General features: G+C 41.9%; 1 protein-coding gene and 1 long non-coding RNA gene across 2 annotated transcripts in view; one reads left to right on the top strand and one right to left on the bottom strand.

The window, feature by feature from the left end:
• The window catches only part of sdc3 (syndecan 3), a 53,412-nt gene that overhangs the window by 14,394 nt on the left and 15,074 nt on the right, over window positions 1-23,944 (bottom strand). Inside the window, exon 2 of the mRNA XM_015973881.3 lies at window positions 398-494. Within this exon, the coding sequence (XP_015829367.3) occupies window positions 398-494 (97 nt within the window). The remainder of the gene's footprint in view (window positions 1-397; window positions 495-23,944) is intronic.
• Window positions 4,839-11,520, top strand: LOC129164601 (uncharacterized). The gene is made up of 4 exons (XR_008564143.2): window positions 4,839-5,574; window positions 8,050-8,108; window positions 10,482-10,658; window positions 11,084-11,520. It is a non-coding gene; the product is annotated as an uncharacterized lncRNA (long non-coding RNA).

Raw genomic sequence — 23,944 nt, 5'->3', positions numbered from 1 at the left:
ATTTGTGTTAAGCAGGTAATTCCTGGACACGCAAACTAGCGAGGAGGACGAAGGCTCGCAGATCGCTGCAGCCAACTGCTCGTCTAATCTGTGAGGACTGTAATCTGATTAGAGCAAAGCTGATCTTGAGGAACGGAGCCTGGGTCGGTGTTTGTTTGCACGAGAGTGCCTGAGGCGTTTTCAGTAAATCCAACTCTGCTAACGAGGCGATGATGGATGATGGCATTCTGGTGTGTTTGCGCAAGTCTGACGGGTCATGGGGGTGGGGTGGGGGGGTGGGGGTGGGGGGTGGGGGGGGGTCAGCAGATTGAAACCGAGCAGCTGTCAGGCTTGAAAGCATCAGGGCACGCGTGAGTAACCTCACACACACACACACAATATAAACACACACACTTACATCCAGAGCCGCCGGAGCCCGAGTAGAGGTCCTCATCATCGTAATAGTCGTCCTTCCCAGAGCCTTCGTCGTAAATGGGCGGGGACCACGTCTGTCCCTGTTGGTGAGACAGAGGGAGGTGCAAATGATCAGGATTAGAGTTCTCCATCACAAGAGGCTGAGCTGTTCATGATTTTTATTCAACTGGAGGAAACCACTTTGGGAGATCACACACACACACACACACACACACACAGCTGTCTGAGAGGAGGCGCAGGCTGCATCACGCTGGACGGGCTAACATCTGTCAGTCTGCAACTCTCTGGAGGAGCATAGTTAATGAGTTGATCTAAAGCCGGGACTCTGGCAGAGAAACATCAAAGCTTTAACTAAAGATGTGTGTGTGTGTGTGTGTGTGTGTGTGGGGGGGGGGGGGGGTCTCTCGGAGTCAAACGGAAGTGATGCACAGACTGCCAAACACCCAAGGACAGGGCTGCAATTAACTCCTGAACTCCGCTGCTCTTTCATTAAAGATTAATAAAAGATAACCATTGATTCATATGTGAAAGGCGCTAAAAGGAGTCAGATTTGATGTTTTTGTAGCTCAGAAGGGTTCGGGTTTGCGGGACTTTCCAAGTTAAAGGCTGAGATTACAAACAGATGCTGCAAAAACACTGAATTTCTATGAATGTTGGTAAATCTAGAGTTAAAGGAATGCTTTTGGGCCCATTTTAAGGTTATGTATGAAACTAGCTTGTTCCTGCATGTAGCTTCGTGCCATCGGTGAGCTAACGTGTGCCGATGCCCCATTGAACATCTTCGGTATGTTCGTGCTGCGTTTCTCAAATTCCATCCTTTGGTTCTTTTTGGTAATAAAGATCGCCGAGATAAACGGAGGCCAGAAGTGACGCCACCAACATCGGCGTTGCTTTGAGGAAGGCAACAGAGTTAGCCGAAACTTGTTAGCAAAAAAGCTACAAAAATTCTTTATTACACTGTACCAAAAAGAACCAAATGACGGAGTGTGGTGATGCCGTCTGAAAACCGAATCAAGTTCCCAAATTTTGTAAGAGTTGTAAAACTCGACATCACTTAGCGTAACACTGGCACTCACATGGAATTTTATGGTTATCTGAGCATGAAATATTTTTATATTTCTGCCAAAACATTTGTTTAATGAAATGGTGATGTTTGCGTAAAGATGTATAGTAATGCATGACCCTTGGGCGTGCATCGACTAGCCATTAGCATGTCAAAAGCTATTTCTCCAAACTGAGGCCATTCAGTAAGCTATAAAAGTGAATCATTTACAACTTTTAAACAGAAACTTGTGTTTTTACCTTTATTAAAGTAAAATTATTGAAGTGGTTGAATTCAGATTTTATTTTTAGCTCATTTTTTCGGTTATTCTGATTTTTACAGAAGGGATCTCTTAATAATAATTAGTTTTTCACAATAAAAACACAGCTTAGGCTTACTGATATATTTTACATGTATTCCCAGTCAAAGCCTTCATTTAAAGGTTTAAATAAAGCAGATTTGAACATTCTTAATTTTGGGGGGAATTTGAAAACCTGAATTTGGTAAATAAGAATTTATCAGTTCACAAAATGTATATTTAGCTCATTAAAAAGCAGACTTTTACCTCTCTGTGCGAAACAGGATCGGGTTTGGAAGCAGATTTCCTTCAGATAAATCCTTATAAAAACAGGGATGTTAGCGTGTCCGGCACATTTCCAGCTAAACAGGTAATCAATCAGTTAATCAACAGCTAATTCAACAAGATGAGAGTTTTCAGCTCCGAGATGCTTCCCACAGAGTCGTGTTTGTTCAGGAATCAAAGTCTTTGAGCAGAGAAAACCTTCCTCTGATGAGGTGAAAAGTTAATTAAGGAGATTTTGGACAGCAAATCCTGACGGGAGAGTGAATATCTGCAGCGAAATTCCAGGCAACTCCCCCTGAAACTCGATGAGATCGACTGAGATGATTAACCGCAACAATAAATCACAAAGTGGCGGAAAATCACAATTTTCCGGAGAACCTGAAGATGTTTCTCGTGGATCATCTCCACCTTAATTCTGGCCTGTTGGGACGTGGGTGTTCTGCGGGGGTCAGACGGGGGGTAATCGTGGGGTGACCTCAGCTTTTCAGCAACCCCGAAGCTGATCCCTCCTCTCTCTTCATTCATCCCTGTTTTTCTCATGACCTCAATCCCAGATCCCTTTGATATTTAACACTCCCGTCAGCTCCCAGATGGGCGACTGATGCCGCCAGCACACAAGCACGTTGTCCAACCACAAGCAGCATTATTTCCCTTAAATATTTCCTAAATGCTCATTGAAATCAAATGGTTGTTTCAAAGAACGTGAAATAATTTGTTCTGATTTCCAAAAATAAATATTATGATCTGTTGTTACTAGACTTGTAATAATATTTTTGTCCATCACTTCAGCACTAGGTAAATCCTCCAGAGTGTATGGAAAGTCCAACTTTATATGGTCATAACCTAAATGAAGATGTGTTTTCTGTGCCAGCCCGTTTAAAGCCTCTGTATACTCGCTTTAAGCTGTCGCGCTGTGCTTTGTAAGGAAACAAAAGAACTTCCTGTCCCCCATTTGAGTTTTGCACGACTGCAGGTGAGTGAAACCCAGCAACACTCTAGTTGGGGAAAGCAATTTCTTTTTTTTCTTTTTTTTATGTTTCCTTTAGAGATGAGTTTTTGAACAGAAAGCAGCCTATTTGTTTTTAGGAGCTTTGAAGTTTGGAAATAAACGTATGTAAAAACATGGCAGGAAGCCTCGTCGCAGACTGGGGAGCTCAGAGATGAGATTTATGGAGGCGTGTCACATTCACTTCCATGATGTCATTCTTTTTAAAACACAGAAACAGTTTTGTTTACCTGTTTTGTCGCTACATTTCGCTACATTTCTGTGTTTTAAAAAGAACAACAGCATGGAATTAGAACCACGACACAGCAAAAACACACCTAAGATGTGTCACATTCACTGTCGGTGTGTTTTGCCTTTGTTCTACCATCTCGACATGAGCTCAGCCTTCAGAAAGGCTGGAAAATCTTTTTGATTTATTTTTCTATTTATCGTTTTTGTGATCATTTGGAGCCAAAATAGACTCTGGAAGTTTACCTGCACAGGTCATCTGCACAAAGATGAACGCTAACCAATTTAAGGTCTGTGTTCAGATCAATATTGATTTGGTATATTAAAAAACTGCAAAGATAACTTTAACAGCTCTTTTCTCGTGTCACTAACGTTTAGAAGAAAGCATCTTCCAGTAATTTAAACCTTCTGGTGAACTGAAGGAGATCACACTTTAAACATCTGTAATGAATCAGTAAGCAGACAAATCCCCAAACGGATGTGTGAACACATTATCGCACTTATCACTTGTATAATTATAAAGTCCACATTGTGCACAAGAGCAACAAGATCCTGAAAAGCAAAGGCAAGACAAAATAAAGATGTGTTTTATAACCAGCTAGAGACGTATTAGGTTTCCTCATAACCGTTATTCAGAGTTTAGCCGATTTGTTTTAGTTTTGCTAACTTTTTAAATGATTAAAGGGACCAATAATGCATTATTTTTAGGTTTTCATTAAAAAAACCTGATATGAGAAAATTAAAAAGGACATGAAGTAAAGTGTTAAACATTATTAGCTTTAATTATTGTCTTAAAACCATGTTTTTATATTACTTTAAACAGTTAAAACTCTTAAATTGCCCCAAATGAGAAAAATGATCATTTCCCCCCAGTGTGGACTATAAAGCGGTTGCATAAGAAAAACGTAAAAAGAGCTCCTCAACCGCAACACAAAAAACTGTAGTCGAGGTGGATGTTTGCTTTTTATTGTTTGAAAGGAGATATTTTGTTTGAAGAAAGCAGCTGAACCAATAGTTGTTGCCTGTGCATGAATTCAATATGCTCAACTTTCATCCAAACATTCACTGATTCACAGATTAAAACCCATGAAAAATAAAGTTTTTGAGTCTGAGGTTCACCCATGGGTTCACCACAGACTCCTAACTGCATGAGCCAGGAAACCACTAAATTGTTTTTTTCTTTTTCGTTTATTTCATTCAAAATAAAAACAAATAAAACATATAAAAAATAAGAAATACATAAAAATCAAATTTGAACGAAAAAGGAGCAGAATGAAGAAAACATCTTATAATTTCTGCCCCCTTTTCCAGAAGAAATAATCAATTTATATATAATTACCATTTGTCAGACAAACATACCGATTCATTTTAAACTTTTTCCTGTTCTAAATTCCAGTGCGGTCATGATCATTGATTTAATTTACATTTTCATAATTATTTAGTACACTCAATTTGGTACATTTTTTGAATATATTAAATGACAGTTTTTTAATTTCCCTTTTAAGGTTATTCCATAATTTAACACCATTTACAGATATATTCCACTCCTTAATTTTAGTTCTAAATCTGGGTTTTGTAAACACATCAGTTTCTTTCAGCGTGTAATTACTAGTTCTCTTTTCAAATATCCCCTGAATGTTTGTTGGCAGAGTACCTAAATTGGCTTTATACATGGTTTGTAAGATTTTCCAGTCTTTTAAATCATGAAATTTCAGTAATTTATATCTAATAAACAATGGATGGATCCCTACAGCCACTATAACTGATTATTCTCAGAGCTCTTTTCTGTAAAATAAATAAGGGTTGTGTACAGTTTTTGTATGTTGCTCCCCAGATTTCAACACAATAAGTCAAGTATGGAACAATCAGTTAATTGTACAATGCCAACAAACCAGAATTAGTCAGTAAAAACTTGACTCTGTGTAATACTCCTAAGGATTTGGCAATTTTACCTTTTAAGTAACTACTATGGGATTTCCATGACAAGTCTTCATCAATAAGAACTCCAAGAAATTTTGTTTCTTTTACTCTTTGAATTGCAATCCCATCTATTTTATGAGATTTTTGCAGCTGCATCTAAAAAAGAACAATTTGAATGAATGAACAAATTAATGAATGAACGAATGAATGAATGAAGCCACAAGATTAAGTTCAGACTTTTTGAAGCATGTTTCTGCAGAACAGATCATTTCTTAATGCTGTTTGAAGTTCGAACGATCTTCACTCGATTAGTTGTGGCTGGATAGTGAGCTAACGCTAACCTATGGAGCTAACATCTGAGTTTCCCAAAAACAACTCCAGGTACTCTAAAGTTTCATGAATAAATAAATTCTGCTTCATAAACATTTACTTTTACCTAAAAAGTGCCTTACATGGTGTTTTGTGTAGAATTATGTAGATATTTGAAGCTGAAATTAGCAAAAGCTAATTCGTTTGCTAGCGAGCTAGCTTTAGAATTTTAGGTTCAGTGTGTAACAATTTCAGTCAAAAATTTTGGAAAACTCCTGCTGAAAAAAGGTGTAAAAGGTTTTAAGATGGTTTCTAAGTGTAAAACATGTGAGACTGACTTTAATGATCTACTTCATAATTAGCCGTTAGCTTATCAGTATGGTGAAAACTAATGCTGATGTGCTGTGATGATAATGTTTTATAATCTATAGAAACTTCAACTGAGCTGAATTATCTTTTGGTCTGAAGTTTTGTCTGCAACTTTTCCTGTTCAAGATTTTTTTGTTGAAGTTTTTCTCATTTACTCCAAATAAAACAGCAAAGAAATTGTGCAGACTTTACTGAAGCAGCTAACTGGTCCACTACCCCTGAAATTTTAATATCTCGTTCCTAAACCTACTCAGTAAATAGCAGATTGTTCTCATGCCAGATAAACAAAGAGCTCAGATTTTGCTGCAGGTACTAGAAAAAAGTCTGCAGCTGTAAATCTGACCAAAGGAAATTTATCTCCTCAGCAATCTTAAGCTCCTCCCGATGCCCTGCAGAGCCGTTTTCTCTTGCCTGCGTGATACTAATTGCATACATACAGACACACACACTGACCCACACAGATATATACACAGAAGCTCCTCCCCGGCTCCAGACGCATGAAACCCGATGCCTTTAAAAGCCAATAAAAGCATAATGGAATCTAGAAACCGGAGCATCTCAGTCCATCGCATCCCAGCATGAGGTAGAGCTGGATGCACCTCCTGAAAATGAAATCGACTTGAGGCAGTTTGGAGCTCAGACAGACCAAGGATAGGAGCTTCACAAGGCCAAGAGAGAGAGAGCGTTTGTGTGTGTGGGACTGGTGATAATCAAAGCCTTGAAAGTGCTGAAAAATACTGAAAAGACGTCTCTGTGTGAGAATGGTACTAAACTGTGTGTGTGTCGCGTATTCCAAGGTTTTACAATGAAGGCCGTTGCTATGGGCAACCTTTCCCTTTCACAGAAATTCCCATCTCCCTGTACTGTGAGAAGCTACCACACACACACACACACACAAACCACACAAGCAAAAGGTGTTATGCAACATCAAATGAAAACCCTAAAAAAACAACACCCGAGCGGTTTGTGACTCCCCCTCTCCGTCTGTTCCTCCCCCTCTGGCGTCCCGTGTCCCAGCCCTCGCCCCGTTTTCCTTTCATCCTAAACTCCATTTCTTATCTCGAGGGTAGCCCACTAAATTCAGCATGACTCCTAAAAAAACACACACGCATATACTTAAATAAACACACTCCGCCCATGAAGGAGCTCCAGAACTAACCCCGGGGGCCCCATTTGCAACACACACACACACTGAGCACTTTTGTAGCTCCAGTCCATCTGAACTGAGCATCATCCATTTTTCTTTCAGGGTCTGAATCTGGAAATGTTGCATTTGCGTGTGTGTGTGTGTGTGTGTGTGTGCGCGTGAAATGACTGCATGGTGGGCAGATGTGCGTCACTGTGTGTAATTAAATAGTGTGTGTAATCACAGGTTTGGTTTGTCATGTGCACTCAGACACAAACGCCCCTCAGACTGATCTGTGTGTGTGTGTGTGTGTGTGTGTGTGTGTGTGTGTGTGTGTGTGTGTGTGTTTTACATGAATTTGCCCGTTTCTGGAGCCATAAAGATTTCCACATCCAGCCTGCAACCGCATAACGAAGCAACCGCAGCGAGACTCGACGCACAAATAACCCCAGGGCCAACATCAGCCCCGTGTTGCCCAGAATTTTCCCTCCACTGTTTCTTTTTTCTGAGTTTGTCATAAAAATAATGGCTAAACGGTAATATGACAGCCGTGTGCGTCTGGACGTGCGAGCTGGATGTGATCCTGGGCCTTGGCAGAGTGTGATGCGGTGCCACTGGGAGGAACATGGTGCCAGTTGGAGGCAGTTTAAAACGATCTGGGATCTTGAAACTTATAATTATGTATAATTTTGTAAAAGGAGGAACATAAAACTGAGGGCAACAGGAATACAGAATTTGTTGTGTGTGTGTGTGTGTGTGTGTGTGTGTGTGTGTGTGTGTGTGTGTGTGTGTGTGTGTGTGTGTGTGTGTGTGTGTGTGTGTGTGTGTGTGTGGAGGAGGAGCCGTGTTCTGAGTGGCCTCAGGTAGAAACTTGATCTGATGCTGACATCAGGCATCGGCACCATGAATCTGATCCTGTTCGTCAGCTCGGTTTACAGCGAGCAAAGCTGCTGACTCTCATGTTTTGGTTTTTATTTAGTTTTGGAGGGAAAAACCCCACAAACATCACCTGCATCAGTGATGATCAAGGTCTGTGTTTGTTTTGTCTGCAGGAAACAAAGGATGTGCTGCGACAAATGCTAAGATTCAAAAAGTCAGACAATAATAGAAGGTACAGTAGCTCTACACACACACACACACACACACACACACACACACACACACACACACAGTCCTCATGCAGCTGGCAGATCATGTGACCCAAAAATTATTTTAGGTTGTTTTTCTGGGCGGTCTGGTTTTGTTCAAATCCGCTCCAGGTTGAGATTGACTTCAAATGCATTCCTCAGTAACCTGAGATGCTGCACAATCACACACACACACACACACACACACACACACACACACACACACACACACACACACACACACACAGGCATCACACACACACACACACACACACACACACACACACACACACACACACACACACACACACACACACACACACACACACACACACACACACACAGGCATCACACACACACACACACACACACACACACACACACACACACACACACACACACACACACACACACACACACACACACACACACACACACACACACACACACACACACACACACACACACACACACACACACACACACACACACACACACACACAGTCCTCATGCAGCTGGCAGATCATGTGACCCAAAAATTATTTTAGGTTGTTTTTCTGGGCGGTCTGGTTTTGTTCAAATCCGCTCCAGGTTGAGATTGACTTCAAATGCATTCCTCAGTAACCTGAGATGCTGCACAATCACACACACACACACACACACACACACACACACACACACACACACACACACACACACACACAGGCATCACACACACACACACACACACACACACACACACACACACACACACACACACACACACACACACACACACACACACACACACACACACACACACAGGCATCACACACACACACACACACACACACACACACACACACACACACACACACACACACACACACACACACACACACACACACACACACACACACACACACACACACACACACACACACACACACACACACACACACACACACACACACACACACACACACAGGCATCACACTCTTCTCTGCTTGGGAGACACGATCGTTTTTTGTGCTTTTCTAATACGCATGATTTGTGTTTTTGGAGCACTCAAACTGTGAAGAATAATTTGAATCCTCCCTCATCCTCGTGCCACCATCTGTGACTCCTCTATCATTTACTGCAGCCACAGAGAAAGCAGGCCACACACACACACACACACACACACACACACACACACACACACACACACACACACACACACACACACACACACACACACACACACACACACACACTTACTTTCCATCAGTGTAATAAGTTAAATGCAGCCAACAAAGCCCATCTTGTGCTTGTATTTGTGTGTTTTTGCTCCGTGTTGAGAAAAAGGGAATTCTTCACCGGACCGGGAGCTTTTCATCCTGGTTTTTGTGTCTGACGACAGAAGATTCAAATCTGAAAATAAAGGGTCTCTACTTATCCTGCAACTGAAGGCTCCATTCATGCAGAGCCAGAGGTGCACTGTGCAGCTTCCAGACATCATCCAGACCAGCTCTGGTCCAGCATTCCCAAACTTCTTACAGCCAGTGAGGTCAAATCCTGATGATTACCAACAAACACGACCTCCAGTGCTTTAGATGTTGCAGGAGTGCACGTTGGAGTGACTTTATCTGAGTTTCTGCTAATAGCCTGCTGCCAATGTCTTGCATCGCTTGCATCCCAGCTGCTGGAGAGGCCGTGTGGGTGCTCCTCCCCTCCCCTCCCCTCCCCTGATGGGTCTGCAGGTAGAGGAGTGTCTCCCACCTCCCACCCCCGTCCCTTTTCCAGCCACTCCAACACTTACAGGAAAGCCTGCAGCCTGTTTACTGCTCATGTCGCTCCACGCCCCGGCCTCTCTTTCCGGAGTGGATCCCCTACCCCGACAGCAGCGACCTCTAATCTCCCTCCATCTCTCCCCTCCTCCCCGCTCTTCCTCTCCCACCAGCTGGGCAGGCGGCCAAGCTGGACGCCGGCATCTCTGCAGTCAGACAAGACGTAAGCGACTGCGTGTGTGCGTGCGTGTGTGTGTGTGTGTGTGTGTTCGTGGTGTGTGTGTGTGTGTGTGTCACTGGGTGACGGCCTGGTTAGGACACCTGCCACCTTGAGCAGAGATTAGCACAGAAAACCTCATGCACAGTCATGCTGCTCACGCGTTAGGTGACACCTTTAAAGCACAACGTCATGTCCAGAACGTATCTGGTACCGATGATGTCATCTGACACAGCTGATCTGGTTCCAGCCTGCCTGGATGCTTTTAAAACCCCAGAATGTATTTTATTCATTCACAAACACGTCACAGGTCCACCGTTAGCGTCTTATGAAATCTGTAATGTCAACTTCGGCAAAGATGGATTTTTCTATTTCGATTTTAATGTCTGCAGGTCCGAAGCGCAGCACCAGAGCCCGGTGGGGAGAAACGACTCGGTCCGTATGCTTCGTCACCATGGCTGCAGGAGGAAAGAGGATGAGGAGGCACCGGAAAAGTTGATTGGAGGCGACGGTGACAGGTGTCGTCTCCTCACAACGGAGCTGAGATCCACTCACAGAAGCAGCAGCTGGTGAAAATTATTCCCCGTTCATGTTTTTATTGTAATTGTTTAACTAAATATCTTCCAACTTAAAGAGCAAGTCAACCCCTGCCAGATTCTTACGTAACTCCCACTTCCTGTTTGAAAAATGCAACAAATGCTGTTGCCTAGCAGACCGAGAGGGCGGAGCCTCTAACAAATAGCGGTGGCAGATTTAAATTAGAATACAGTGCAGAGTTTTTACCTGACAACGGCACAACACTGCCAGTTTTAGGCAGAATACTTAAATTTTAACTAGGATGCACTGAAGTGCCAAATTATTGACGACACGTGTCTGCAGCACGATTAGACACTCGTTTATTTAGTTTATCAGCAAAAAAAAAGTTTATTTGGGGGTGACTTGCTCTTTAAAAAAAATAAACTATTCCACATAAAGAGGTGGTTTTTGGTAACAGCAGGGAGTCAGGCGCGTTCCCCGCTGAGCTCTGAGGTTTAAAAGATGAGAAGTGGCCGTCTCCGTGGGAACAATCAGCCGGTGTTTAAATTTCTACAAAAACGAGCTGAGAGAAGAAGTCTAAACCAATCGGCCTGGATCTGAAACTGCTCAGAGGAGGCCTGCGGATGAGTGGGAGAAGGCCGAAGCTTTCGCCAAAACGCTTTTCTGATCTTTGCCTACATGTTTGCTCAACTTTTTCACACACAAACGCTCGATGTGACCGGCAGTGAGTGAGAACCATAAACACGTCGGCGCACAGCAGCCAGCACACTCCGGGGCTATTTTTAGTCCTTTCTGGTGATCAGATCCCTGATATTTCTGCAGTGGCTGATCCAAATCCCAGACATGTGGGCTGGATTTAGCCTTGTGCAAAAAATAAAGATTCTGGTGGCATTACACGAGCTCTAGTTAGTTATTCCAGCTTGATTAGAGCCTCTAAATGCATCTCAGTGTTGCTCTAACATTATCTCTCTCCACCTGGTTATAAAGGACAGAAAGCATCTAAGTGATGAAAGCCCTCGTGGAAAGGCGTGCATTTGCTGAATACGGTTTGTGGTACAGTGGATGGCTCCGGTCAAAGAGCCGCCGGGACAGAACAGGTGCAGAACCAGAACAAATCTGGATCCATTTTCAGTTTTTACCTCACAAATGTGCCTCAAAACCATGGAGACTAAAATCATATCCAGTGCAAAGCTTTCACTGCTTCCTGATAATTAATCCTCATTAAACCTAAATTGATTTCTGAGGTCTTCAGACTACAAAGAAAGCCAAGGCTCATTTATTTTCTGGGAAAATGTAAAATATCCATGTTTTTCCCGCTCCTCCTGCAAAAATCACTGAATAGTGTTCCAGTTATTGCCCCGTTAGATGTTATTCTTTATAATTTATGCAATTTTTGCCTGCTTCAGACTTTGTCTGGGCATAAATGATTCACAGGAAATGAGGCGTGTGAGTAATCCAGAGTTACATCACTTTAGCTTGTAAAACTCAGCACCACCACTTGCTTATATCGATACAATCTCCTTAATAAACAGCTGATAAAAACTGTATTACGTTCCAGCCGAAGGAATCTCCAGAGGCCGAGAGCTTAGCCCTAGCTCTTGTTTATGCTAAACAAAAATATGATAAATATATTAATAAAAATAACATGAGATAACTAACCATTCCCACAAAGCTAGTTACATTTCTGATTATCTTACATGTTTTTTCTAAACATTTCAAATAGTTGTCACTATCTCAGTTAGCTAACAGTAAGCTAACAGCAAACTACAGAGGTACCAATGCAAAAACTCGATTTCTGTTACATTAAAACAACTAAAATATCAAAACATTTCATGGTTCATGAAAGCTGATAGGGCTGCACGATATTAGGAAAACCTGCGATATTCGATAACAGTGATTAATATTGCGATGTCGATATTACTGGCGATAAATAAAAACTTAACTCGGGAACAAAAATAATCAAAAACAAAAAAATTTAAATATAAAAATGAGAAAAGCTAAAGAAAATGAACAAGAAAAGGCAATCAGTGGATCCCGGGAAAAGCAGAATCAGCAAAAAGTGCAGAACAAAGCTAACTCAGGTGTTTGCCAACCATCAAAATTAAGTGCCGTCCACCTCGGGGGCGGGCATCTAACCTACGAGAACCCACCAAATTGGCCAAATGGGTGAAGAGCTCTATTTGATTTTTTTTTAAAAACATCATGCTTCCGTTTGACTGACATTTGAGCTGACCATTCATCGCGATATGTATCCGTTCTTTGCGGCATGCATATTGTGCATGCTGATATCGCGATAACGATTTCTTCACAATATATTGTGCAGCCCTAAAAGCTGAATTTTTTAAACCTCACCAGTGCTGTTGATGTTTAATTACATGGTGTTTGTGTGGAATTGTGTTAAGTTGCACAAGAAATTAGCCAGCTAACCATAAAGCACCTCCGGTTCAGTGCATTAAACTTAATTCTGCATATTTCGCCTCACACTAGGAGTTAAAACTACTGACCAATGTTAAGTTACTTTTTCTGGTTAACACTTCATTCAAAATGGTGAGAGGAGCTGTGCTAATAAAGACACGCCATTTTTGTAAACTCTTCAGTAAAAAAAAAATGCTAAAGCCTAGTCTAATCCCACTTTATTCATAAGTCTAGGGCCTATCTGGTGTCCAAAGGAATGGTTTTTCCAGATTTAAGGAACTGCTACAGCAAACACTGATGCAGCTGATCAGCTGACCTCCAAGAATGGGATGGAGTTTAGGCTGTAGCAGCTCAGCGAGGTAAACATTGTCATGAGGGACTTTAAAAGCAAACCCTGACCCTTGTATATAGTGCATCACAGTAATCCAGCCAAGTGGTGACAAAGAGATGGATTACTGTTTCAAGCTGGAAAGAGCTCAGTTTGATCCGTGTGTCAAACTTAAGCTCAGCTTCCACTTTGACCCTCACTCTTTGCTGTGATTTCCTCATCATACTGGGCCAAAGAGCCTAGATCTAGATGCTGGGAGTCTGCCACTCTTACATTTTCTTACTAGATTTATTAAAAGCAGAGAGCCAGCTGGTTCTTTATGTCATCAAAGCACTGAAACAACGGAATTGAGCATTTGTCCTAGTCGTACAAGTGGAAAGCAAAGCGGTGTTTTTGTTTTTTTAATGAACCAAGTGGGAGCAAAAAGGGGGCCTAAAACTGTACCCTGTGGAACACCACACAGGAGAAGCCATAAAAACCCTGAACAACCCCACTTCTCCCATTTACTTCTCCAGATGAGGGGATAACATGTCACGGAATACTAAAACTCAGTTTAAAAGTACATAATGGAGAAAATGAATTTCCTCTTCCGTCAATTGACTCTTTTCAAGGACCTTTGACAGGAAAAAATAGGTTTTAATTCAGGAACTATGGCATGTATGACCTTTTTTTTGTAATCAGTGGTTAGAGACCACACCTGAGCAGGGGCGGCGTTAGGCCCGGCTACTTGGGCTCAAGCCCCGAATCTTTAATGAAAAGCCCCAGATCTCAAACGTGGAAGTAACATGCAGTACCAAAGTCCAACAGAGAGGGAGCAGCTGGCAGTAGTTTGTATACAGCCTGCCTGAGCCTCCACCACTGAAGAAGAAGCCCTTCAGCAGCCGGCTTCTTCTACACTCTCTGCCTGAAACGCATGTGTGAAGATGGACATAAGGACGTTTTTTAGACCAAAAGTACCGCGACAGAACCCCAGCTTTGATGATACTGGTGTTGACTCAGGTTTGTGAGTCTTATTTGAAAATATTTGTTGTGCTGCTGGTTTGCCTAAAGTTAGCTTATCAGGTAAAGTTGTTGGAGAAAGAAAGGGAATATTTACTATCATCTCACACTAAACACTAACAGGAACAATACTCTGCCCTGAATATGCTGAATATGTAGCTTCAGATTAAAAATTATGTGGTACAAGACAAATCGATATGATGTTGACTAGTGCGTGTCACGTGTGTGTGCGCGTGCGTGCGTGTGTGTGCGTGTTAAGCCCCTGATCTTCTTCAGTCCTTAATCCGCCCCTGCACCCGAGGACAAGCTACCGGCCCTTTTATGGAAAGACATCCTTAAAAATTCAAGGAGGGACAGCATCATTGAGAACCTACAGGCTTCCCCTGTAAGACTAACTTAAACATCGAAATAAACTAATTGTGTCAAGTTCAAATGAAAGAATGAATGAATTAATGTCACTCTCTCTACACCACCATCTCAGGATCTGCTGCCATGTTTTGTGCACAATTTATATAAAGAGGAAAAAGAAGCTCCTTCAACGTCTGCTGCATCTGCATGGCAAAAATTCAGATTCAATTCTTTATCATAACAGCTCATGTTTGCTCGGCTGCACGGTAAACAGACACACCGAACTCTCTCCTAGGGATGGGTACCGAATTCGGTACTTTTTAAAGGTACCGACCGAGCACCGATTCACGTCATTTGAAACGGTGCCTCGTTTCGGTACCCGTCCATCATAATGAGAACTTGCCAAGACAGCTGCGCATGCGCAAGAGCGTTATGTCGTTGCTCGCTGCGAGCCAGTTGTAAACAGAGCAGCATGGTAGAAAGAACGCACGCTAAAGCTTGGGTCCACTTCACTAAATGTGATGGGTAACTGGGTGATGATGAAACCAGCGACAACAATCTAAATGAGACATCCTCATCTTAATCTGCTCCGGTAGGTAAATATAATTAGCTTGATATGTTAGCTTCCATTTCGCTAATGCTGCGTTCGCTTTCTCCTCGGAACTCCGAATACCCGACTAGAAGAACATGAACGCACTCCAAAGTTTGGCTTCACTTTACTAAATGCGACAGGTGATTGGGTGAAGACGAAACCAGTGACAACGATCTAAGTGTGAGGCATCATCGTTTTAATCTGCTCCAGCAGCTAAATAAACTGTTCAAGATAAAGTTAGCTTGGTATGTTAGCTTCCATTGCTACCATTGCTATCAGCTAATGGTGCGTTCGCTTTCTCCTCGGAAATTCTAACTTCCCAGTAGGAAAAATCAAATGAAAAAAGACGGCAAAAGGAATGAAGATACACAGTAAATTTAGTTCACAGTAAAGATGTTTGCTTCAGTTTAATTATCAACTTATAAAACTACAAGGACGATGTTAAAATACAAACAGTTGTATGTTATTTATCGTGATATTTATCAAATATTGTTATATATTGAGTAAAATATATATTTAATTATAAAAGAGACTTAAAATAATAAACACTCAAAAGTATCGAAAATTGGTACCGTTAAGTACCGGTATCGGTTCGCAGGTACCGGGAATTAGTACCGGATCGATTCAAATGTCAAAGGTACCCATCCCTACTCTCTCCTCTGTTGTATTTTTCATCAAGTTACTTGTGACAAGTTGTTTGTTCAAAGAAACACCAAAACAAACCAAAATCTCTGAGTAGAGATGATGGAGCTCTGATCCTGAGTATGACTGACCTGACACAGCAGGCAGACACACACACACACACACACACACACACACACACACACACACACACACACACACACACACACACACGCACACACGCACACGCACACGCTAACAGGTCATGTGAGTGATAGTGACACGTCAGCCGGGACGGAGCCTGATGAACGGGACCTGCGAGACGGTTGCTAATCGGGGAGCGGTCTGGCACACAGAGGTAAAGAGATGTCGGACCCAGCTGTTGCACTCATCCGACGGGATTAAAACATGCACACACACGCTAAATTTTGCTCCATTGTGACTTTATAGAGCATGAGAATGTGTGTCACTGTCCTGCAAAATAAAGACACACTGCAGGGTTTTCATCTAAGAGTATGTATCGATGTGTAGATGAGCTGCAGTAAATGCTGCTGGTTAACTGGTGGGTCAATGGCGGCGTTTTTGTGGCAAGGATGTGGATTTTTGTGTGTGTGTGTGTGTGTGTGTGTGTGACAGGGAGAGAAGGAGAGAGAGAGAGAGCACGAGGGTGATTATTACAGCCCAGCTCAATGGGCCCTTTTCAGCAGTGCCAGTGGGAGGGTGTGGCGCCTGTGGCTGGGACTTTTCTGGTGTTTCTAAGGAACTTTTCAAAAGGGCTCAGAAATGTGTGTGTGTGTGTGTGTGTGTGTGTGTGTGTGTGTGTGTGTGTGTGTGTGTGTGTGTGTGTGAGATGCCTTTGTGTAAAAAGTGTGTGTGAAGGGGCACTCGAGTACACACACACACACACACACACAGAAACGGTAATCAATGGTCTCTTCAGAGCTCCAAATCGAAAGCACACACACACACACCAACAATGATGAGAATCACAAGACAACATCTGTGTGTGTGCGCGTGTGTGTGTTTATGTAATTATAGTTTGTGTGATCAGGCTAATGACTGTCATGCAACTGCACAAACCCAGAGGAAAGAAATGACGGAGAAAAATCGATGCAGGAGATGCAGAGTTTCAGGTAGAGAGAAGCAGCAGTGAGGAATGATGGGACGGACAGACTCGTCGGAGAAAAAGGCAGTGAACAAACAGAGGAGTGTTCATGTTCTTGATGCAAAGGAAAAAAATTCAATCAACCTGGTGAAATTCAATCTGAAATTGAAAAATGCATCTCAGCAGGGGCGTGTGCAGGAGGCATGGCCGCCGTTCTCCCAGAGGCACGCAAGCAGACACAAAGGAGGCAAACAAATGGCTGCTGCTCTTCAGGCATCCTGAGCGGCTGACCTTCACACACCTTTGGTTGAGTGATTTGGGCGACCTGACAGCTAATCCTCGCCGTGATGTACAAGCGAACACCATTCAGAAGTGATCAGCTGATCAATTCAACATGTATCATAACAGATAAACAGCATCAGCTTTAACCAGCAGCACAGACTCAATTAGACATCCATCATGAGACACTAATTAACTGATAAATCAGTAAAATGTGACAAACCAATAGAACATGTAGTCCTTTTGTTTTATATTTCATACGTGCAGCCTCTGATTTGATTCAAATAAACCGATCCAATGTGTAAATAGTCCAGAACCTTAAAAAAACAACAACCTTATTATTAAGTTTTATTGAAAAGGTCACTGTTGTAGAAACAGATTTACTCTGTCATCACACATAGCAGGCAGTACTAGAGAAGATCACCTCAAATGCTTCCACCTGCAGTCGCACGAAAAACAATGTTTTATTTTATTGTTGACAAATTATTACAGTTTTTCTGAAGATATTCCAATATTTTAAGGCGAAAATAACACATCTCTTGGATGGGATGGTTTTGTTTTATTCATGATCTGAAAAATCTGTGACAAAAATAATAAATTCCAGGTTTTTCTGCAGATCAACATGCAGATAAAATATATAATAGAAAATAAATAGTATATTACCTGTTGTACGTATGTAGCTTTTTGTAAAATAGAGTTTGGAGAAACATCATGAGCTCTGACCGGACTAGCAAGCTAACAGCTAGCTGTAGCAGACTGTAAAGTTTTTTAAAAACTCAAATATAAACCATTTCACAGAGAACACAGTTTTATTAACTGTTATAGAACCAGAAATTCTGTTTTTTGTTTTGTTTTGTTTTTTAACTGGTTATGTTGAACTAATTTCTTTATTTGTATTGGAAACAAGTTGACGAGCTAGCTAGCTGTAGCACATTTTGTTAGCAACACAAACTCTTGAAATTTCATAACAAAAAAAAAAACATGTAAAATGAAGCTCATAGCAGTGTCTGGGTCTGTTTAACAGCATTTTTAATGAATTGCTATGAAATCTTTAGGATTCTTGTTGTTTTAAGGCAGCAACCATACTCTTTGCTGCTAGCTAATTAGCCATTAGCTACTCAGTTTAGTCAAAGCAAGTTTTTTTATGCCTAATTATTAATTGTTCAAAACATTCCCAAAGAAATCCACTTTACATTATGTAAAAATATCACTTTGGAAAAAGAAAATCCTGAGTGGGCAGCATTACTCAGTGACTAATTAGGAGGAATATTTAAGAAACGAGAAGCTTGTCGGGCTGATTAGCTCCGTGAGGTGTGAGTTTGAACTGTCTTAATTCAAGTGTGATTTTGTAGCTTTGAATTTGTTGAAGCGGTCAGCGTTAGCTGGCGGTAACTTAAGGACAGACGTATGTGGGCTATGGCTCCATCTTGCATTCATCTCTGCCTCGAGATAATCCTGTCCAGGTTGTCCCTCCATTCAATCCGTCTCAGCTGATGTAAGCTCTTTACGGGTATGCATTAACCACCAGTGTCTCTGCTACACCATCCCGCACCATCATTTCTCTCCTGTTCCTTCACGTTCTTCCTGTATTTCCCAACAACAACCTCGGCTTCTTTTTGCACCACCTTAACCGGTCCCCGGCCTCTCCCATCCCTGTTGTCTGTGATTGCCTTCGACCTCATTCTGCTTTCATTTTCCTTACATCTCCTCTCATCTTCCTCCACACAATATCTAATCATTTCTGCCAGCACACTGTGTTGCTTTATTCAGGGATTATTTATTCTTTTATTCCCTCCTGAGAGGATTGCATAGATGGGAACCTCTTCTCGGTTCTGTGTCGAGGCACAATTTCGTTTTCAGCTGTAACTGAGCCACATCTTTTACAGTTGATGTTTCCAAAGAGGACTGTGTGGGGTTCTCTGTGAAGCAGAGTTTTCATTTTGACGATGTGATTTTCCATCGAGACGCACTATTATGGTTTCAAAGGTTGGTATTGGTTCTGATTTATGCGAAAGAGCTGTAAATAAACTTTTATATCTCATAGGTGGGTGTCTAAACTTTTGAAAGAGGGCAAAAATTGTCATTTAGGGTAACGAAAATGTGACTTTTATCTAATGCTGAAAAAATGCAAAAATTGTTTTAAAGCTGTGATGGCGAGTCTGCAAACAACCTAGGTTTTGAATGCAAACACACTCACCCCTCCCCTTGGGTATTTTTCCTGAGATCCTTCTGCCGGAACCAGAAGCCCACAATGCCAGAAGATATGAGATAGCACTAAACACCAGACACCATTTTCTAGGTCCAAATGTGTTGTTGTCCGTGACTTCAAATGGCGTTTTTCTTTTTGGGACTCTGGTGGTTTTTCCTGAAGTTGAAGTGGTAGCAGCCGGCTGTTTCTCCTTCTCTGATATTATTGGGAGGAGAGCCTTTCACACCAGTGGTGTTCTGCTGCTAAAGACGTGAGTGTGGGACCCAGGGAAGTGCAGCGGTTCAGGGAGACCGACAACTGGACGGTCCAATAGCTGATTTTGGTCTGAAACGGGTTTTGGTGGTGGTTTTTAGACAAATGCGAAACTGCCACTTTATTTATTTATTTATTTTTAATCTCCGAAATCTAGAGCTATACTGTTTTAGGATTTTGTTAAAAAGCATGAGAAAAAAGGTCTTAAGCTAATACGTTTTCCAAAATTGCCATTGCAATTTTAAAGAGCAAGTCACCCTCTGTGAGGGATCAAGCCAAATGAGTGGAGGAACACAGGCAATTTCCAAAAATACTCTTTAATTTCCTTTTTGTTTTAAAATGTCACCGTTGTGTTGACATGGATGTGGCCATCACACCCCCAAATCAACTTTTTTCCTTATTAACTAAATAAATGCGTGTCTAATCGTGCTGTAGACACGTGTAGTCAATAGTTTTGCACTTTAGTGCATTTTAGTGAAAATTTAAATTTCCTGCCTAAAACTGTCAGTGTTGTGCCGTTGTCAGGTAAAAAATCTGCACTGTATTTGAATTTAAATCTGCCATCGCTATTGGCTAAGAGGTGCCCTAGAACGTTAGCTGGTACCATATGATGTCACAATGTCATTGTGAGCCTGTGTGTGTGTGTGTGTGTGTGTGTGTGTGTGTGTGTGTGTGTGTGTGTGTGTGTGTGTTAGCAGCTCCACCCTCTGGGTCTGCTAGGCAACAGCATTTGTTGCATTTTTTTCAAACAGGAAGTGGGAGTGGAGTAATACTCTGGTAGGGGGTGACTTGCTCTTTAAAGAGATTCATTGTTTGAACTTGTAAAATAGGTCCAACATAGACATAAATGTAAAAATCTGAACATACAAATTTTAGAACGTTTCAATCTGCATCAACAGCTGGAAGTCCACACAACATCGCTCCAAGGGCCACAAATAGTCCCTGAGCCGCATTTTGGAAAGACCTGGTTTACAGGAAAGATCTGTAAACTTAAAGGCCTTTGTTGTGTAGCCGTGGTGCATTCGTAATCCAAAGATAATATCATTTAGAAGAGAATTATTATTATTATTGTAAATTCGTAGACTGAGAAAAGATTCTTTGTTTCACTGAAAAATAACGTAGAAATCATTTCAGATTTCTGCAGGTCATCATCTTAAAACAACACATTTGTTCTTGTTTGATTTTATTGATTTCTGCTGCTTGTCTGGTCACTTTAAGGAAACAAATGTACTCAAATGCAAGGGTTGCCATCTTTAAATAGTCACAGGAAGGGAATAAGAGTCAGAGGTGATGTCTTTGTCGGCCTCCTCTTCCTCCTGCTGTGTGTTATGTCTCCGACTCGTGTGACCTGCCATTCTGTGTTATGTATCTGCCTCAATCATATCATGTCCCGTCATGGCAGACGCCGGCCTCAGTCCAACAAGGGAAACAATTATCACATCCCACACAGCTAAACAAACACACACACTCTCTCAGTGTCAGTCAGCCTTTCGGGCCCGAGTCTCCATGGGGAAGATTAGGGCTAATCCGCAACTGTTGGAATGAAAGATTAAGAATGAATCACCTGCTGCTGCAAATGTGAGTAGAAGTGTTCGTGTGCACGTGGAGGCGTTTATAGAGATGCCCTATGGGAAGAAACCTGCAGCAGCCACTGCACGCACGCAAACAGCTCATTAGCTTCAGGCTCGTTCTAACAGCAAACACCTTTGAAGGAGTCCTTTCAACAAACCAGGTTCAATGGTTTACTTCAGAGCGCGCACACACACACACACACACACACACCGAATTCTGGTGTCTGCGTTTAATTGGATCGATGTTCTTCCCTCGTGGCTCTCTGATAATTGAGGAAACGTGAGTAACATGAGGGAAGTCCTTTGTTATTAAACCCATTTACTGGATGGATGGATGGATGGATGGATGGATGGATGGATGGATGGATGGATGGATGGATGGATGGATAAATGGATGGATGGATGGATGGATGGATGGATGGATGGATGGATGGATGGATGGATGGATGAGAGAGAGAAAGTGTTGCAGCAATGAGCTCCTGACCTCATTCACTCCTCTGTCGGGACAAGAAGCTAAATTATTTAAACACACACACAGTCACATGCCTTTTGCACACAGCATTTCTCCCACTAACTGCCTCCATGTGCTTCTCCGCCACAGTTCTACACGTAAACACACCTGTATGAAACACCCCCGTTGTGAGCCTTGCAGGAAACACCAGATCTATAAATACTTGGGATAGCCTCGGCTTGTTTACCTCCAACATTTCCATCCTTGTACGTTTGATCTATCCTCGTTATCCAGGAGGCAAAATGAGAACTCCTCTAAAAGATTAGACTTGAAGTGGTTTCTATTTTACCTGATCAGCGTCTCCTCAAACGCGACCTGTTAAAGACGAGCTGTTGGGAGGACGGGGAAAGCGTTCCCAGGAATTCAAAAGGCTAATGTGAACCAAAACAGAAATATGTCAACATGCTGTGAACTTTTACATTTTGGAGCACGACTCTCTGTATTAAATCTAGAAGAAGAAGAAAATATCATTTCTATAGTGCCTGTCAAGATAAAAATCACGAGGCGCTTCACAAAAACAAAAAATGTAAAAATATAAAAAAATAGTTTAGAAAATGATTAAAAATATATTTAAAATGAGCAAAAAATTGACTATTGTGATTAAAAATGTAAAGAAAGAGAGAGAGTGGATAGGAAAGAGGGAAATCAGTGGATCCTGAGGAAGGTGGAATAGGTGGGAGAGCAGAATAAAGAGAGAGAGGTGAAGAAGGTCATACAAAAGCCAGCTTGAACAGGTGAGTCTTCAGCTGCTTTTTAAAGGAGACCACTGAGTCCACTGATCTCAGGCTCAGGGGGAGAGAGGTCCAGAGTCTGGGGGCCACAGCAGCAAATGATCTGTCACCTTTGACCTTTAGCCTGGTGCTGCACAACCAGTAGGCTTTGATCACTGGACCTCAGGGACCTGCTGGGGGTGTAGGGACTAAGAAGATCACCAATGTAAGATGGTGCTTGTCCATGTAAGGCCCTATAGACCAGAACCAGGATCTTGAAATGAACCCTGAAGTTGACTAGCAGCCAGTGAAGCTGGAGGAGAAGCGGGGTGATGTGGGTGTGTTTGGAGGACTTGGTCAGAAGCCGAGCACAGGCGTTCTGAACCACCTGTAGACGGTTCAGGGAGGTTCTGCTCAGACACGTGAAAAGAGAGTTACAGTAGTCTAAGTGTGAGGAGATGAAGGTGTGGAGAACTGTCTCAAGTTCAGAGCGGGACAGAATGGGACTCAGCTTAGCAATGTTCCTGAGATGGAAGAAGGAAGAGCGAACAAGAGAACCGACATGAGAATCCAGGGGGAGAGCTGGGTCAAAGATTTCAAGTTTTGTCTATTTAATATAGATGATATTAATATTGCTAAAGTAAAATAAGTAACATTTTTGGGAGTTATAATCGATGAAAATGTATCTTGGAAGCCACATATAAACAATGTGAAAACTGAAACAGCTAAAACTATTGCAATGTTACATAGAGTAAAATGGTCACTAGATGATAACTCCCTATATTTATTATATAATTCACTTATTAAACCATATTTGAACTATTGTATAGAAATCTGGGGCACAACATATAAAACTTACACAAATTTTATCTATATATTGCATGGTGGCGCAGTGGTTAGCACTGTTGCCTCGCAACACGAAGGTCGCAGGTTCGAAACTCGGCTGCGGCCTTTCTGCGTGGAGTTGCGTGTTCTCCCCATGCATGCGTGGGTTTTCTCCGGGTACTCCGGTTTCCCCCACTGATCACAACATGCCCTATAGGTAAAAAAAGAAAATTGTAAGTCGCTTTGGGTAAAAGCGTCTGCTAAGCACATAAACATAAACATAAAAAAAAAGCAATAAGAATCACTACAAGGAGTAATTACGGAGATCCATCTAACCCGTTATTCATAAAAACAAAAACATTAATTCTATGACCTAGTGGACTACATTATTTCTAAATTTATGTATAATGCAAACAAAAAAAAACCTTCTTAAAAGTTTACTTAGAAGATTTATAAAAAGAGTAAATATGAACCAAAAGGACATGAATTATTTAAAATACCTAAGCACAGAATAATTATAAAGGAGCGCTGTGTCTCTATATATGGACATAAA

Source organism: Nothobranchius furzeri, chromosome 19, assembly GCF_043380555.1.
Source record: "Nothobranchius furzeri strain GRZ-AD chromosome 19, NfurGRZ-RIMD1, whole genome shotgun sequence".
Classification (NCBI taxonomy): Eukaryota; Metazoa; Chordata; class Actinopteri; order Cyprinodontiformes; family Nothobranchiidae; genus Nothobranchius; species Nothobranchius furzeri.
Note: the sequence above shows the minus strand (reverse complement) of the source record. Positions and strands in the feature narration are given on the sequence as shown.